Below are 17,517 nucleotides of genomic sequence, written 5' to 3' on the forward strand. Positions count from 1 at the left end.
AACAGCCCCAAGCCTTGGGGGGCCAGATCCAGCCCACGGGTCTTATGTTCTTCACCTCTGCCAGCCCAAGTGAACAGTGAGTCCCATCGCCAAATATAAAAGTGTCTCTGTCCCCTCCGTTGTCCCAGCTCACACGCTGCTGCGTTTAACTGTCCAAAGGACTTAGGAGCCAGAGCTACAAAGCTCAGCTTGGGCTCTGTCTTTCATCCTGCCTCGCACTAAGGATTCTGTGCTCAGATGTCCCCAGGCAGCGCTGGGGGTGAGGTAGAACAGAGCCAAGTCTGCTCTTCCAGGGAAGTGCACCTGCCCAGCGGGGCAGAGAGAGTTGTAGGGCAGGAGAATTGGGGTACGTTGTCTCAGAAAACTACAGAGTTGTCTCAGAAAAACGGCCGTTTTTCTGACAAACCTTGAGGAACGTCTCCACTGCCATTGTGTTCTTCTGCAAGAAAATCGAAAGAGCAAAGGGGTTTTTCCGGCGTTGGTAATCCTCATTCTGCAAGGAAGAAGCCTTTGTCCGAAAGAGCTCTTTTGCAAAAAGGACTGTGTGGATGGGGAAGAGGGAGTTCTTTCGGAAGAAGAGGAAAGAGGAAAAAGCACAGGTGAGTTGGGGCCAGTCTGTCCATAGCAATCACCGCTTACATGCGAGTCTGAACGCTCTCTTTCGAAAAAGCAGATTGCTTTTTCGATGCACTTTTGCAGTGTGGACACGCTCTTTCGGAAGAAGCTTTTTCAGAAGATCTCTTCTGAAGAAGCCTGTGGTCTAGACATAGCTTTTGAGAGTCAAGCCAGCAGAAAGAGAGGGCTAAAAGTTATGATGATGATCACTACAAAATGGAGACTTAAGCTTTAGGATGCTCGAGGAATCATATCCCTCCAGGCTGCTAACAGCAAGGCGGTGCAGTTAAAACACACTCTCCTTCCAAAACATCTGGCTGTGATGCTTTTTAAAAAGATCAGTATTTAATGACAGCTAGTTTGTTTGCTAAAGATACCGAGGCAAGAGTCAGCCAACAAATATAGATCTTGGCAGTTCTTGCTGGAGAGCAGGGGGCCCGCGCTTCGTGAGGAAACCTCTAAGCAGCAGTCAGTGATTTTCATCTCTGAGCCGTCAGTCTGTTATCTCTGCGAATCAGGCTGGGTTCCCCAGCGGTTTGGAAAATGGGCTTATCTTTAACCTTCGTGCGGTAACATCTTTCTTGCCTATGGTGCTTCTCCGTCAGGATGCCTAGTTAACAATTCTGTCCAGTCATGTTGCTTCTACTTACACATCCTGCCCTGGAATGTTATATAAACAGCACATGGCAAAGCATGCGATTCTCCCAGGGAACAAACGAACAAAGAATTTATTACCAGAATAGGGAGGGTGGGATTTTCCCAAACGCTCAGGGCTGAAACTCAGTTGGCAGAAATTGTTGTAACTCCACAGACCATTACCTCAGACAGAGTGACCAGAGAACGAGCGTGAAAATCAGGACAGGGATGGTGGGGGGTGGGGAGTAATGGACATTTTTATTAAGAAAAAGCCCTAAATAATTGGGGCATCAAAGAAAAAGAAGAGAGATGGAGCTCAACAAAGTCAGGCTTAGTGTAGCGCACCCCTGAGTTACACATACGACTGCAGAACGACAAGCACAAGGGCAAAAAAATAGGCTGGTGTAGCGGCTATCAGAGGGGTAGCCGTGTTAGTCTGTTTCAGGAAAAATAACAAGGAGTCAGGTGGCACGATAAAGACTAGCAAATTTGTGAGGATATTAGGGCATACGTTTTCCTGAGATACAACTCACTTCCTCAGATGCGGATGAGAAAAGAAAACAGAAAAGGCAGGGATACAGAGAGGGGAGTGTGACATGGGGGCTGATTAAATCAGCGTGGATGCGACTCATCTCCAACAGTGATGAGAAGGCAGGAGCACCTGAAGGGGAAATCAGCGAACCCTTCCATGTGTCTATTTAAACTAGGGGCGGGGATCCTTTTTGGGGTTCAGGGGCCGCTGACTCACAGAAAAATCCATCGGGGGCCACACACGAATGACGTGCCATGGCCCAGACTGATGTAGCCGCTGACTGAGAAGGAGAAAGATGTTCCCCTAGACTAGGGGGGCCCAGACTAGCAGATTGTGTGTGCTCCAGCCATGCTGTGGGGTGGAGGGGGAGCACCAATGCGGGCTCCCCAATGCTGGGGAGAGCCCTGAGTCTCGGGGCAAGGGGAGAGAGATGGATCCAGGCAATCCGGGGGCTGCATCCAGCCCCCAGGCCTTAGGTTCCCCACCTCTGATTTAAACCTTGTTTCAGGATATCAGATTTGCGTCTGAATTCCAGGTCAGCAGTTTCCGAGGTGCAGGCTGTTTTGGAAGAGGGTTTTGGTTTTTTTTTTTGCCTGAGAATAGCAACTTGCAAGTCAGAAATGGTGCGTCCAGGGAGGTTAAAGTGCCTTCCCGCTGGTTTTTGGATGTTGCCATTCTTAATGTCTGATTCGTGTCCATTTATTATTTTGCATAGCGACAGTCCGGTTTGTCCGACGCACGTGGCCGAGGGGCATTGTTGGCATGTGATGGCATCTGTCCCATTAGCAGATGTGCAGGTGAATGCAGGTGTGATTAGGGCTTGTGACGGTGTTACTAGGGCAGAGGTGGGGACAGAACTGGCATTGTGGCTGGGATTAGTTCCTGTTAGTGTTTCTGTGGCGGACTGTGAGGTCGGTGGCATGTGTCTCAGATTGGGGGAGGAGGGTTGTCTGGATGTCCTGATTTTATAGCGACAGGCCCAGTTGTGTAGCAGAGTCACGCAGTTTTTCCAATGGTTGATCTGTAGCCTCTATCATAAATCTGCTGTACAAAGCCCGCCGGAGTTTCCAGAATTACACAGATCTAACAGCTCTTCTATGTTAATTCTTCTTCTATGAAACACAGAGAACAAAGAAACTCAGCCCCCTCTTACGGTATGTCTAGACTACGTTTTATTTTCAAAAGAGGATATGCAAATTCGAAAGAGGATATACAAATTGCATATCTTTTTCTGATCACTTTTTCAAAAGCAGGTCTTTCAAAATTGAAAGTAGTCTGGATGCGGTTTTTTCGGGGGAAAAAAAACCTTTCAAAAAGCCGCTCTTCCTTAAAAAAGGAGATTTACACAGTTTTTTGAAAAAGGGTTTTTTTTTCTGGAAAAACTGCATCCAGACTACTTTCACTTTAGAAAGATCCGCTTTCGAAAAAGCGATCGGAAGAAGATATGTAAATTCCCGTGGAATTTGCATATCCTCGCTCAAAAATAAAACGTAGTCTAGATGTACCCCTAATTTGCTTCTTTGGCTTCACCACTTAGCAACACACTGCCAAAGAAATTCAGTTCATCACCACCTTGAGGAGAGGAATGTCTGTCTACTGAGACCAGGCTGGATTTGTATGGGCACCAGTTAAGTTATAGAGACCAATTTGCACAACTTCCTTGTGGCGGGGATGGATCAGTTGGACAACCTGTCGGAGCAATTCTGCCCTCCTGAGCTGACCACACAGACTGAAATTGTTTAAGGTGAGTATTTGTACGCCGGCCTTCAGAGAGGATTGTGTGGCCAAGAACTCAGCCTCGGCACGTCAAACCTCTCAACAACATCATCTCCTGGTTGCCTGGTCAGAGCCCTGTGTATGACAGGAATCCAGGGGCTTCTCCCAAATCCAAAACTCCGTGTCGCTGTTGGCCCTCCTGTTGCTGGTCTAGCCAGAAGGAGACACCAGAGGCTGAATCAGCTGCGAAGACGAAACTCTTCCACGCTCGAGGTGATCCGTTATGGGGTAGTGTGTGCGTGCGTGTCCGTTCACCCTCTGTGCTGTAATGCTTCGGTGGATACCAACGAGTCTAACCTGGGGCCAGTTTGTACATTTTCCCCAATATAGACACAAAAGTACACGTCAGAGCTGTTCCCCACTCTGGCATTCCAAGTGCAGAAGGAGGGGGCCCGCAAGAGAGATTCAAAACCTTGCCTCTACAGACACTGGTTACGAAAAACTTCCCCCGGAATCATAATACACAGATTTTGGGAAATTGCTGCCCCCATCAAGTGCTTTTCGATCCCTAAAAACAAGAAATAAACATTTGAAATCACCCCCCTGGGTACCCCAAGCTTTTTTGCCCCAAAGAGCTTGCAAAAAAGAGAAAAGCAAGCTGCAGTCTGTGGCGCTGACCCCTCAGTCAGAGGCCTGTAGCTACACACAGACAGACCTTCCAGGATACAAGAATCAAATCATCACCTTAGAGAAATGATTTTTATTGCAAAATGGAAGATAAACTTGAGAATGTATACTTTGTTGCTAGATGTGACAGAACAACTAAGGGAAACAAATTAAAACACAGAGAAAAGTCTCGGCACAATGCTTAGATGGTAGTAAATGGGGATAGATTCACACAGAGCAGTTCAAACCAAACCACAAAATAAAGAAAAATTACCCTCCACGCGACTGGATTCACTTTTCTTTACTTCCACTTTTCTCTTTGTTCACTCCACTCCCATGCCCTGAATTCCTTGGAGACATGGTAGTCCTGCCTGGGTTTAAATCATTCGGAGTCTCTCAACTCCTGGTTTCTCTCTCACACATAAAGAAAGCAGGCAGGAAACCTGTGTCCAATTCAAATTTCAACCCTCTATCTCGATTGGTTCTCCCAGGCCCCCTAGCCAACATCTCTGCTAGCTATCTGAGTTTAACCCCTTCGTTACCTGGCCAGTATTACAGTACTCACTATTGGCTCCCACTGCAGTCAGTGATGGAAGGGGTGGGGCTAAGGGCAGTCAGCCCTCAGGACTGCCTGAAGAATGCGTCACGCCTCTCCCCACCAGCCCTCAGTGCTGCCGAGACAACACCGCCCAGAGCTCTGGCAGCAATTTAAAGGGCCCAGGGTTCCGGCTGCTGCTAATGCCACAGTGGTGATAGTCGGGAGGCCCAGACCCTTTTAATTTGCCAGGCCCCAGGGCAACTGCCCACTTTGCCCCCCACTTTCACCCTCCCATCAGCAACCTTGGGTGTAAATAGTCGCTGTTTCTACAAGTCCTCTGGGGTCCGGGTGACCAGATTTTGCACCATTCAAGATCCGAAGAGCAAGCTGGTTTTTTCTGTCGCTGACAGCGTCATCAATAGAGGAGCCCCAGATCAAAGGCTACGTACGTCTAGACTGCAACGCTTTTCCAGGATACAATGTCGCTTTTTCTCTATCCCTGTAAGCCTCGTTCTACGAGGAAGAAGGGATGTGTCGAAAGAGCAGGTTTTTCCGCAATTTGGTGCTATGTAGACACTCCGAATTTCGGAAAAGCCTCTTCTGACAGAAAAGCAGAAAAAGATACGCACCTTGTAGTTCGCAATTTGAGTATCTTTTTCCGACTTACCTTTATAGTCTAGACGTAACCAAAGTGAGCTGGCAATTTTGTCAATGACAAGTAGGACAGGACAGACCCCAGCTTGCTCCCTTAGGGTACGTCTAGACTACAGACTTTTGTCGACAGAGGCTTTGTCGACAGAGAGCGTCTAGATTACATCCAGTTCTGTCGACAAAGCAAACCACTTTGTCGACATGAGAGTGTAGACGCAAAGGACAGTGTAGATGCAATAACGCCTTCTGTCGACAGAACTCTGTCGACAAAAGGCGTTATTCCTCATAGAATGAGGTTTACCGCCGTTGACAAAACTTCCGAGTTCTGTTGACGTTATGTCGACAGAACTTGGCGGTAGTGTAGATGCAGGTATAGTTGTCCACTTTTGTCGACAAAACCCTGTAGTCTAGACATACCCTTAGTGGGAGGGGAGGGCCAACAATAGCACCCCCCTCACAATTCTATCAGTCAAGTCAGCTCATGTGACTTGGAGTGATCTGATGACGAAGCAGGGCCCACTTATACACAATCACCTTTCGGACCAGACTCACAGACCACGTCAAAGAAAAAGAGCAAGGCAAAAGGTCACAGACAAGTTCCTCCACAGTATAAAACTTTGTATGGATTCCTGTTTAAAAGACTTTGCATATTTTGGCATCAAGTGCTAGTCAGCGAATCAAACAATAAAGCTGCAGGGGGAAAAAAAATCCTCAGCTTTGCTGAATGCTTCTTCCTGTGAGTTGCAGCCAAGGACGATTTGCCAGTCTTTGCTGTATAAAAACTAAAGCTGTTATTCATTTATAAACACGCCGTTTGAGAGGGGCCTTGTGGCTGAAATACGGCCCAGGTGGGAGTTCTCTAGTGCATGATGTACCTTGCTAAGAGACAACAGACAGGCCTATGGCCCGGAGCCCTGCCAAGCCTCCTAATGAATGAAACCAGAAAGAAAAATGCACGTTGCAAATTTAATTCCTGGGGAGGTTGGGCTGTTCTGATGCAGGCTTTAACAAAACATCTCTTACCCATTTATATCACAGTCAGTAACAGCTCCAAAAAGGAGCCATTAAACACTAGCAAGAAAACAAGCCCATTTTGCTCAGTCTGTAATGACATATTTATAGGGAACGAGAAGATTTACCCGGTGTTGCTCAGGTCCTTAACTCAAGTATGTTTTATTTTCCTTTAAATCGTTGCCCTGGGGTGGGGCTGGGGATGACGGTTCAGTGTGCAGGCTGCCCCGGAGAGGGGGAACAACACCCATCCTCTCTCATTGCAGCAGCTTGGAGCCAGGTGAGATGTCCCTGCCCATGGCTGCTGCAGCTACAACAGACAGAGCGGAGGAAGAGAGGGTGCATGTCCCTTGGCTGGGGGAAAGCCAGACACACAAACGAACTCTCTGAAGTATATAGTACATAGCTTCCCCTTTCTCCACTCCTACCTTCTACTGTCCTGGTCCCCATCTCTGGCCCTTTGCTGCCCCCGTGTGGTCATTCTGCAATATAACTGTCCCTTCTGTTAGACCCCTCCCATTTTTGGGAAACAAATTCCAGCTACAACCCATTGTTGTGGCGCAACCAACCCCCGGCCTTGTTTTAAGTTCTGGTAAGAGGAAGCTGCGTACCAAATGTGGTGGTCCTGGCTCTTACCATTTAGGAGGCGCTCTTGAACAAACAAAGTCATGGATGGACAGACAGACAGCTACGGCTCTCTAAAATACATAGTAAGATATTGCAGAAGGCTCCCCATTTCTGTCTTCATATTAGCACATGAGTCGGCCTTTAGAGAGCAAGTGGGAACAAAGACATTGTGGAAAGACCAGAGTAGCCTTTGCAACAAGCAGGTTTGCCAAGTGGAATTTTCTTTTCCCTACCGCAAACCCCACACTATTCCCACATGAGGAGCATGTGCACAATAAAATGCTCCTGGACAGGGTGGCCAGCAGCAAGGATGCAAGCCTGGACCTCTGGAGTTAAAAACCTCCCCACGGGTTAGGACTACCTGAGCTAGAAGGCACAGGAGCTGTGAGCCCAGGTTGCAGAGGACTCATAATATTTCAGCTACTGGAGGGGGTCAGGAAGCCAGTGTATAAATGTGTGTTATATTTCATAGTAAGAACACCTGATGTTACACCAAGGGGGTTGTCAAATTGGGACAAATGAATAAAAGCAAGAGCCAGAACAGTCTACATTACTTAATGCAGCACTGCCTTGAGGGCTGGGGACCGGGCGAGGTGGCTTTCTGAGGTCCCTTCCCGTCCGACACGTCTGTGATTCTATGTTGGAGACAGACTGCGTAGGGCTTTGGAGAAAAGGGGAAAGTGATTACATTTGCTTCAGAAGCTAAGGGGAACCCAGACAAGATATCTGAAGCGGGGATGGCTTTGTGTGGAGTCATGAAGGAAGCATGAGAGAGCTGACCTAAGGTAATTCAAGGGAGAAGAGCTACACGCTAGAACTCTCTGTTTACAGCCATGCATAAGGCTGGTACCCTTCCCAGACTCACTTAATGCATCATTATTTGTTCCCTGAAGAAATCACAGAAAAATACATGGGGCAAATACAGTTTTTCTCTGCTTGCTTTCGCTTATTGAATGAAACGGCTTATTCTAAGCAGAAGGATAAATCCCCATGACAGTTACAAATGTTTCCATGCAGCATGGCTACCGAAACCACCAATTTCCCTCCCCCGCCACCTCCCACCTAGCTTATGAATAATTCCCATCCTAGTCCCGGGTCCTCTTCTGTTGTGTGGTTTCGTCAGTGACAACACAGTTGCGTTCCTTATCCAAGACAGGGTCACTGGGGCCCAGCACACGGAGGAAATGACAATAGCTGCGAAAGTAGAATGGGCAAGGAAGGCCTCTCTCCTGCCTGCCTGGCTTTGGAGCAGGAACGTGGGCTTGCTCTTGGGGAGGGGGACGGAAAGCAGGTAGAAAGTACAAAGTATGACCAGTTGCAACTGCCTCGACTCTATGCCCCAAGCAGAATGCAAAGGGGCCGTGTACAACACAGCCCTGGGTTTCAATGAGCTGTAACTTTTTGGCACAGCCTACGCGTTTCATCGGGAATGTTCACGACCGACTTGTCTCTGAAACCTGCTGCAGATCAAAAGGTGGCTCCTGGCGCCCCTTCTCCAGCAGACATGGCTGGCATGCACTTCCAGCGTTTTTATATTGCACTGCAGTGTCTTCTCCGAGAGCTGTGGTGTGCGGCTGAGAAACACTAATGACCTCCGAGAGACAAGAGCTTCCAAAGCAGCACGATCCACGAAGGAACCATGGCAAAGAATGATTTAGGCAAAAGCAAACACAGGTACGTAGAAACACAAATTCTACCTCCTGTAGAAAACAACCAATAGTCTTGTAGCACCTTGGAGACTGAGAATACATGTAGATGGGTACCATGAGCTTTCGTGGGCACAACAGAAGTGAGTTGTGCCCATGAAAGCTCATGATACCATCTACATGTTTTATTAGTCTCTAAAGACGCTGCAAGACTATTCGTTGTTTTTTAAGTTTTTCCAGTTATAGACTAATTTGGCTACCCCTCTGAAGCTTTTACCTCCTGTAGGAAATTTATAGCAGCTTAGGACTTGGTAGTAGACACAAAAGCTAAAACTTAGATCCTTCAGTTCTGAAAAAGAACAGGTCCCTTGCCTCTTGAGTTCCATGAGATTCTCATTCGCAATACAGGGTCTATGACACACATTGGAACTATTCTGATCCCATCTAAGGGTGTGCAGTCACACACACACACACACACACACACACACACACACACACACACACACACACACACACACAGCACTATTACTATTTCTATTTCCACAGACTCTAGAGACCCTAGATTCCACTGTAGTAGGCCCTATGGCTTGGTCTACACTAGGACCTTAGTCTGAAATACACTCCCCCCCCATTCAAATTTGTAAGCGATGCATCCACACTACCAAGCTCATTACTCCAGAATAAGGGGTCATGGAATTTGAAGTCTGTAATCCTCCTTTTCATGAGGAATAACACTATTCCCGAACTGATAAGATTGAAATAACGTTAGTGTGGATGCTCCAGTGCCACTAATTCAAACTAACTGGCCCCCAGGAGGTCTCCTGTAGCTCCCCAGAGCGCTTCCTGGGGCTCTGACTCTGAGGTGGTGCTTCCACATTAACAAAGCCTGCCTTGGACTGCATTTGATTCTTCCCCATAGCAAGGACACGGAAGTTCAAAAAGTTCCAGAAGTGGAACTTAGTAAATTCGAACTAATCTCCTAGTGTAGACATGGCCAATGTGAACAAAAAGGCAATCTAAGAACCCAGTTCCTTTTCATATGTTACACTCCCACCTTAACACACAACCAAACAATGGAAAAGTCTAGATGGACACTTGTATTCATTTCTATTTGATGGTTAACTCTGAAACTTAATAACAAACGTTTAGTGTACGGTGCTGTTACCTATGTCACCATGGACCATTTTAGCTGTAGTATCCAGTTGCTGTGTTCAGCCAATTATCTCAGATTGCTTCTCACACCTTCTGAGGTGCCCAGAATTCAAACTGTCCTTAATTAGCTGCCAGCTTTCAAACCCTCTTCCGATGACTACTTCTATGATGTAGCTGTCAGTGCAAAAATCTGTAACATGCTGACATCTGATAACATGGGGAACACCTTCAAATGAATGGAGTTTAATATAAAAATAAACAATACCAGGGTTGATCCATTGATTGGGTTATTCATTTTTATGTTTAATTCATGAAAAGCTACCGTTTTAGAATATATAAGGATCTGTCTTAGACTTGTCAGCTGACTGTCTCAGAGTCCAGGCACTTTTGAACAGGCTTTGGGTCCGGCATGTTGCACAGCATTTGTGACTTTGAAGACAACTAGCACCGCCACACAAAACTCTGCCTTGTTTGGACACAGCCGCAGAGTCAACCCAGCAATGTTCCCTCGAATTTTTACCACCGATGTGTGGAATAAATTTTATGTGCAGCAAAGTGTATGCAGATGTGCACCATCAGTAGTAACACATGCTGCCGCCTGTGGGCAGCTGTAGGCGTTCTGCTAATCAGCTGGGCGGGATTTGAATCTCTCCTGGTTGGCCGCCCTAGTGCTTAGCATACAGGGAACACTGCAATCCCAATTCTCCATGAACACTGATAATTCCTTCTTTTTGGGCTAATTTTGCTACATCTGAAGTCTGTGGCAAAAATTACCATGGACTTCAACAGAAGCAGGATCATGTCCGTTGTACCTAGGGACAAGGATGTAGAGTTGTAGCATCCGCAGAAAACATAGTTCTCAGAATGCTGCTTTGTGGGTCTGGGAATAAATCATGAAGATAAGATCATTTTCAAACTAGGGCTCTTTTCCAGCTGTTTTTATTCATTTGCATGTCCTGATACTTATCAGGATGCCGGGAATGGATATTTTAATAACAGAAACCATGCAGATCATCTTACAGGGGATAAATGTAGTTGTGACAGTTTAGGAAAAGGGTGTCCTGCATGAATATTTCTATGGTACTTCACATTGAATTACAGTGACTTGCCTTCTGCAATGTAAGCAAAATAAATATGAAAATGACGGGATTTCTGGGGACAAGATGAAAAGTTATTAAAAATAATTAACATGTCAATAAAATATTGTCTATTCCCCTCCCCATCCTAGGGGTATGACTAGACTACCGCGTTTTGTCGACAGAAGTTTTGTCGACAGATACTGTCGACAAAACTTCCGTCGACAAAGAGCGTCCAGACACATTGAGTTCTGTCGACAAAGCAAGCCACTTTGTCGACAGAACTCCGTAGTCTGGACGCAACGTTACAGGCAATAACACCTTCTGTCGACAGAACTCTGTCGACAGAAGGTGTTTTGCCTCATAAAATGAGGTTTACCAGCGTCGACAAAACCGCGGATTTCTGTCGACGTTATGTCGACAGAACTCCGCGGTAGTGTAGACGCTGGTATTGTTTTGTCGACAAAAGTCCACTTTTGTCGACAAAACTAGGTAGTCTAGACACACCCATACTGTCAACAAAGTTTCTGTCAACAAAGAGCATCTAGACTTCACCCAATTCTGTCGACAAAGCAAGGCGCTTTGTTGACATGAGAGTGTAGATGCAAAGGACAGTGTAGCTGCAATAACGCCTTCTGTCGACAGAACTCCGTCGACAAAAGGCGTTATTCCTCATAGAATGAGGTTTACTGCTGTCAACAAAACTGCCGAGTTCTGTCGACGTTATGTCTACAGAACTCGGCGGTAGTGTAGAAGCAGGCATAGTTTTGTTGACAAAAGTCCACTTTTGTCAACAAAACCCTGTAGTCTAGACACACCCCTAGGAGATTAGAGAATGTCAATTGAAACCATTTCTCATTTTATTTCAGAGTCCCCATGTGCCTCGCACTGGTTCAATATTCCAAAGTGCTAAGCAGCCTCTTTTGCTTACGTGGGAATTTAAAAAACAATCCAAAATCCAAAAATTTGATCCAAGCGTTTTGAATTGTTATTTTCAACTGGAATTGAGGCTGGATGATTTATGCCCTGCTGACGTCACAAAAGCTTCTTGATAATACAGGTTGAACCTCTCTCGTCCGGTACCCTCAGGACCTGACTGGTGCTGAACCAGAAAATTTGCCAAGCCACGGGAGGTCAATGTTTTCTTGCAGCATCACCAACACTTCCCCTGCTTGCTGGGCTCTTAGCAGACATTTAGGGGTAAGTTGGAGCTACAGAACAGCACAGAGCACTGAGAACCAAGACTGGGGGGTGTAAACAAACTTTATGGGACCACGGGAAACTTGGTTGCTCCCATGCTAAGTGGACATCCAGCAATTAAAATCATGCCAGACCATGGATGTTGCCGGACCAGAGAGTGCCAGACTAGAAAGGTGAAATCTTTATATTAAAACAGATAGAGGATCATAATTCTCCATTAAAAACCCATGCTCCACACGGATCTATCCTGCTCCAAAAAAAGAATGGAAAAGGGCTGGGTTCCAGGATTGACAGTTGGGAAGTTTTCAAAGCAGACTGAGGAACGGTAACTTCTTTAATTTTCCTCACCCCAAATAAGGCCGTTGGACATTAGCAAGCACCCTGGCCACATACACAGTTATAATGCTTGTTTTCTAGGAGCAGGGGTACCTAGGAACTGCCGTACAGCATCAGAGCAGTGGTCCTATCCCCTGTATTTTCCACCTGAGACTATAGGTTCATCCTCAGAATGGCAAGCCCGTCCCACCACTCACACGGCGTGGGAACCTCCTATTTCGAACACGCTAGCTCGATGGGCGCTAGGGCAAAGACGTCTCCTCCAGCTGGGAAGCTGCCTCCTCAGCTCCCAGTGTAGACAAGTCTGGGCTGGAGCTGCAGGTGTAAATTCCAACAGGAGGACGTCCCTGCACCAGCACCAAACCAAGCACAGCCACCGTGGTGCCAGCAGCCAGTTGGGCCAGTCCAGGCCTTGAGACTGAGCTGCGCTCACGCTCGGAGGAATTTAGAGTACATCTCCAGCACAAACCATAGACAGACCCTTAGCGACTTGCCCAGCGTCACACTGGGAGCCTGGTGGAGTGCGGTCTTGTGAACGCCAGGCAAGTAACCTAACCAGTAGCCAACAGAGCTACTCAAACTCTGGAGGGCAGACCACGCTTCATTGAATTTGGCCTTTCCCCCCACTGGATTGTCTTGTGCTTGCTGGTGGGTTTCACTGGGGTCCAGAGGGCCTGTTAAGCGTGGTGGCCCTTGGAGGGCTGTTTAGAGAGAAACTGCACTTTCCATACGGATGAAAAGTTTGTGGAGGCCATGTGGCTGGACCCCTCACTCATCCCCTACGTGTGGCTGCCAGGTCTCTGCCCCACCGCTTTGTTAAGCCCCCTTACCTCGGCTTGGAAGCCTTCCACCAGGATGGCCACGAGGAGGTTGAAGAGTACGTAGTTGCCGAAGGTCATCAGGGCCACAAAGTAGAGCGCCGCCCACGAGGAGGTGGACGCCATGCCATTGTAGAGCACCACGTTCCAGTCTTCCTGGGTGAGGATCTGCGCGGAATGGGGAGGAAAGGCTTTCCGATTACTCCTTTCTCTGCTCGTGGGGAGCAGCTGGTTTTAAATGCACACTGAATCCCTGATGTATCCCTTTCTCCCTTACAGAGGCAGCCCTCCTCCTCCCCTTTCTGACTGGCTAGAAGTCTAACCAGAGGAGACAGCCAAGGACCATTTGATCCAGGTCCAGGTCTACACTTACCCAGAGATCAACGCTCCGGAGATCGATCTCCCAGGGTTTGATATAGAGGGTCTAGGAAGGACCTGCTAAATTGACCGCTGATGGCACCCCAGAATGCCATGAGGTTGCGAAGAGTTAAGGGAAGTCGATGGGGGAGTTTCTCCTGTCGACTTCCTGCAGTAGGGACGCCGCAGAAATTCGACTTAAGATACCTCAATTCCAGCTACACTATTCTCGTAGCTGGAGTTACGTATGTTAGATCAACTTTCTCGGGTAATGTAGACCTGGCTTAGATCTCAACACATGCACTAGGTCTACAAACGGTGGCTGCCGCCTAAGATATCTCAGCTGGGGGAACACATCGGGTGCAGTAGCAGTGAGGTCTATGCCCTGGCAGGGAAGTTCCCAAAATGATTACGTGTACTCTGGGGATAGCCTGTCATCGCACCATAGCCTATTATGGCACCAGAATATTTTTTCTCATTATGAGTGCACTGGAGCTGGAGAAACACCAGGCTCTTCTCAGCCACTGGCACAAAGGATCTCCAGAAAGTTAGGAAAGATGTGCTTGCTGGGTGGGAAGAGATGATAGACAGGGAAACAGATTTCCTTTGAAAAGACAGGTCTGACTGTAAGGCACCTTCACAAGATTCACTCAGGATATTCCTAATCTGTCTATTTCCCCATAGCTGGAAAACCCAGGGACCGGAAAAAAAAAAAAAGGAATGACGGTTTCTTGCCCTCCATGAATCCAGACTCTACAAAGAAGATGCCCTTTGGCACTGCTATAAACCGGACACAACTGCTTGGTGGCCGCTGGGGGTAGGAACACGTATTCAGCTACCTTTCGTCCTGGGTCTCCTGTTAAGGTTCTGTTCCTGAGCCTCATCCCGAATCTACTTACACACACGACTTCAAATGTGAGAAATAAATACACGAGCCACTACTGGAAAGGCCTGACACTCATGGAAGGGATGTGCTTCTCCTTGCAGTGTATTCGGGGAGAGCAAACACTCTGCATTACGGAGAGTTTGGATCAGTTCATTTAATGAGGTGCAGCCAGTGGCACCGGAGCTATTTGTGGGGTGTGTGTGTTGAGCGGCACCTCCCCCCACTAGACCAGTTGAGATCGGGATGCCAGCTCTCCCAGACTGGTCAGACCAGACTCCAGTCCTGCAAATGGCACCCGGTCCTTCCAGTCTGGGAGAGTCGGTAACCCTCCCGCCCCAGGTTGGGGCAACTGCAGAGCCCTGGGCTGGCAGCAGGACCCTGAGAACTGGTGGGGCTGATGGGATCCTGGGGTGGCCGGCAAAGTGCGTGGGGCTGGCAGGACTCTGCAGGGGGCCACCCAGAGGCTGGGACCGGGGCCAGAGGAGTGGGCAGCTGGGCCGGCTCCCAGGCATGGGAAAACTGGGTGCAAAACCTGCAGGTGCTGCAGTACCCCCTTGCACCCGTACTTCCCAGGCCTATGGGTGCATCTGCTCTGTACCCAGAAATCCTGCTTCACATTCCCAAACTTTCCTCCACGAGATGCGATGTATTTCTGTTGGTGGTTCTAAAGGGGCTTTTAATACACTCTCTCTGCTTCCCAATATAAGGGCTGATTTCGACAGCTAATGTTACAGAGAGCGCCTTTCCTGGGAATAATCGCTTCATTGCTCTGTGGTGAAACACAGGAGTCATTCCAATGCTACCCCAGATCTTGTTTACACAGGGAAGTAGGCCAGTTTACAACGAGATTCTCCGGGCCTCTGCCTTGCTCTCCTCATGTGTTAGTCTTTTCCAGTCCAGCTCTCCTCATCCCAAAGCCACTGTTCGCATAGCCAGCACCTCCAAAATTTGCTGAGCTAGACTGACCTGAGACCGTCTGTTCATCTCACGGTTCTAAAACACCGTCTTTTTATTACGCAAATTTCAGGGCTGGAGGAAGGGGTTGGACTGGCTTCCTTGGAGACGGAAGTCTTCTGTCTATTCATGGAACAGGTACAGCACAGAGTGGTTTTGGAAGCCTCCTTCACAATGACCTATATGTCTCAATCTGATTTGTATAATGACTACAGCTGGGCAAAACTGCTTGGATTAAACATTTAAAAATGCAGATTTGCGTCAACTCATGCTGCATTTGCTGAAATGTTTCACGGGGCGGGAGTAAAAATTCCCACAAAATCAAAACATTCCATCTGTTTGTTTTAATTTTTATCTTGATTTTTTTTAGAGATAAGGAAAAAGAAAAAGTTAAAAACACCCCTTGAATGTAACAAACATTTTGTTTGGGTCAGTGTTTTGTACAACCAGATTTTTCCCCCTACTTTTTAGTTTAATTGAAACTGAAATGAGAAAATCTGTTATTTGCACAAATGTAATGACGTGCAAATGTTGCTCACTCTCTAGTGACGTCCTTCAGGCCATGTCTGCACGAGGAAACTATTTTGAAATTGCTAAATTTGACTTAACTTCTAATTTAACATATTTGAACTAGCGTGTCCTCACTACAGGGAAGGCTCTAAATTAGTCCGAGGCCGGCTCCGTTAATGTGGACACGCAACCTTGACTCAGAGCTCCAGGAAGCGCTCAGGAATAATTCACTTGAATTACTCTGAGGAGTATTTATTTCGAAATACCACCAGTGCGGAACATCCACACTACTTCGAAATAACTATTTTGGAATTAGCCTTATTCCTGATGAAAAGCAGGAGTACAGATTTCAAATTAAGTGGCCCGTTATTTATAACAGGTTTCATAGTGGGGACGCTCCACTTATAAATTTGACCTAAGAGGGGTTATTTAAAAATAAAGTCCTAGTGGAGACCAGGGCTCACAGTCTTTGGCCTTTGCTAAGAAGTGAGAACGTTATTGTGGTGGGTTTTGTGACAAGGACATCGGAGCTAGCCTGATCAGTTGATTCACTGGGAAGAAACAAAACAAACTTCTTTCCTGGTAAGTTTGTCTGCGATGCTATTTCAGTCCATAAGTTCTATGGTTATTGGAATGACGTTTTCTTGAAAAGCAGCAACACTTGTCTACCTGGTGGAGAATAAACCTCATCAGAGGTCCCAGATCTTACCTGAAACACGGTCACGATGGCCCAGAGCAAGGAATCAAAATTCTTTCGGTCTGGAACGGTGTCCCCCGTATCAGTTTTCAAGCTAAACTTGCATCCAAAAAGATGCATGCCGAGAATGCTGGAGAGGGAAAGGAAGCGACATAGAAGACATCACTGCATAAGACAAATAAGCATCTTAGCACTTTGTGGGGAGGGTCACTTTCTTTTCAGGAGTTCTCTCTTACTGCTGGCAGGGAATGAGACCTCCTTAGAGGAGGACACCAACCACAAGGCAGGTCAGAGCATGCACAACGGGAAACCAGAAGAATATGGCCTAAGTATAACTTTTGTTCTTATGTTCTTGCATTAACTCCCCGGTGAACCATCACCGGGTGTATTAGTTCGTGAGGCCGCCACCCATTATTTGCCATTTCAGATCCGATCCTCACAGATGACCCTCTATTTAAGAGCATGATGACCTCTGGGCTCCTATGGAGGCAGCTGTAATCCTAAAAGGTGAGCACTAATTTACGCAGCCTTTGATTGGGAATGGACGTTACTGGCCCAAGGGATTACGGGCGACTTGGCTTGAAGACTCTTCAGACCATCCACCTCTAGGATCCTCTTTGTGGAATTTCCGGAGAGGGCTGTGAAAGGCTGCTTTCTGTTCATTACATAGGACTCAGCCAAAAAGCAGACACCTTTTGCTAAATGTGAGCATAACAAAGCACAATTGGGCCTGACACGGCTCAGGCCAACCAGCTCCCATAGAGTTCCCCAGCGATGGATCTTCCCTCTAGGACTTTGAGAGGGTAGCTCAATCTTCATGACCCATTCATCCCTCCTTCTCTTTGCTGTAATTACCAACACGGCAGCCAATTAGTGGCAGCTGCAACGGTGAC

At 47.3% G+C, this 17,517-nt stretch overlaps 1 protein-coding gene across 4 annotated transcripts in view; it reads right to left on the reverse strand.

Annotated features, from left to right (window-relative positions):
- The window catches only part of CACNA1H (calcium voltage-gated channel subunit alpha1 H), a 572,675-nt gene that overhangs the window by 96,208 nt on the left and 458,950 nt on the right, over nucleotides 1-17,517 (reverse strand). For all 4 annotated transcript variants that reach the window (XM_075899793.1, XM_075899790.1, XM_075899792.1 and 1 more), the window contains 2 exons: nucleotides 16,637-16,754; nucleotides 13,233-13,388 (listed from right to left, as the gene is read on the reverse strand). In XM_075899793.1, the coding sequence (XP_075755908.1) occupies nucleotides 13,233-13,388; nucleotides 16,637-16,754 (274 nt within the window). The remainder of the gene's footprint in view (nucleotides 1-13,232; nucleotides 13,389-16,636; nucleotides 16,755-17,517) is intronic.

The sequence above is a fragment of the Pelodiscus sinensis genome, chromosome 16 (genome assembly GCF_049634645.1).
Source record: "Pelodiscus sinensis isolate JC-2024 chromosome 16, ASM4963464v1, whole genome shotgun sequence".
In the NCBI taxonomy this organism is placed as follows: Eukaryota; Metazoa; Chordata; order Testudines; family Trionychidae; genus Pelodiscus; species Pelodiscus sinensis.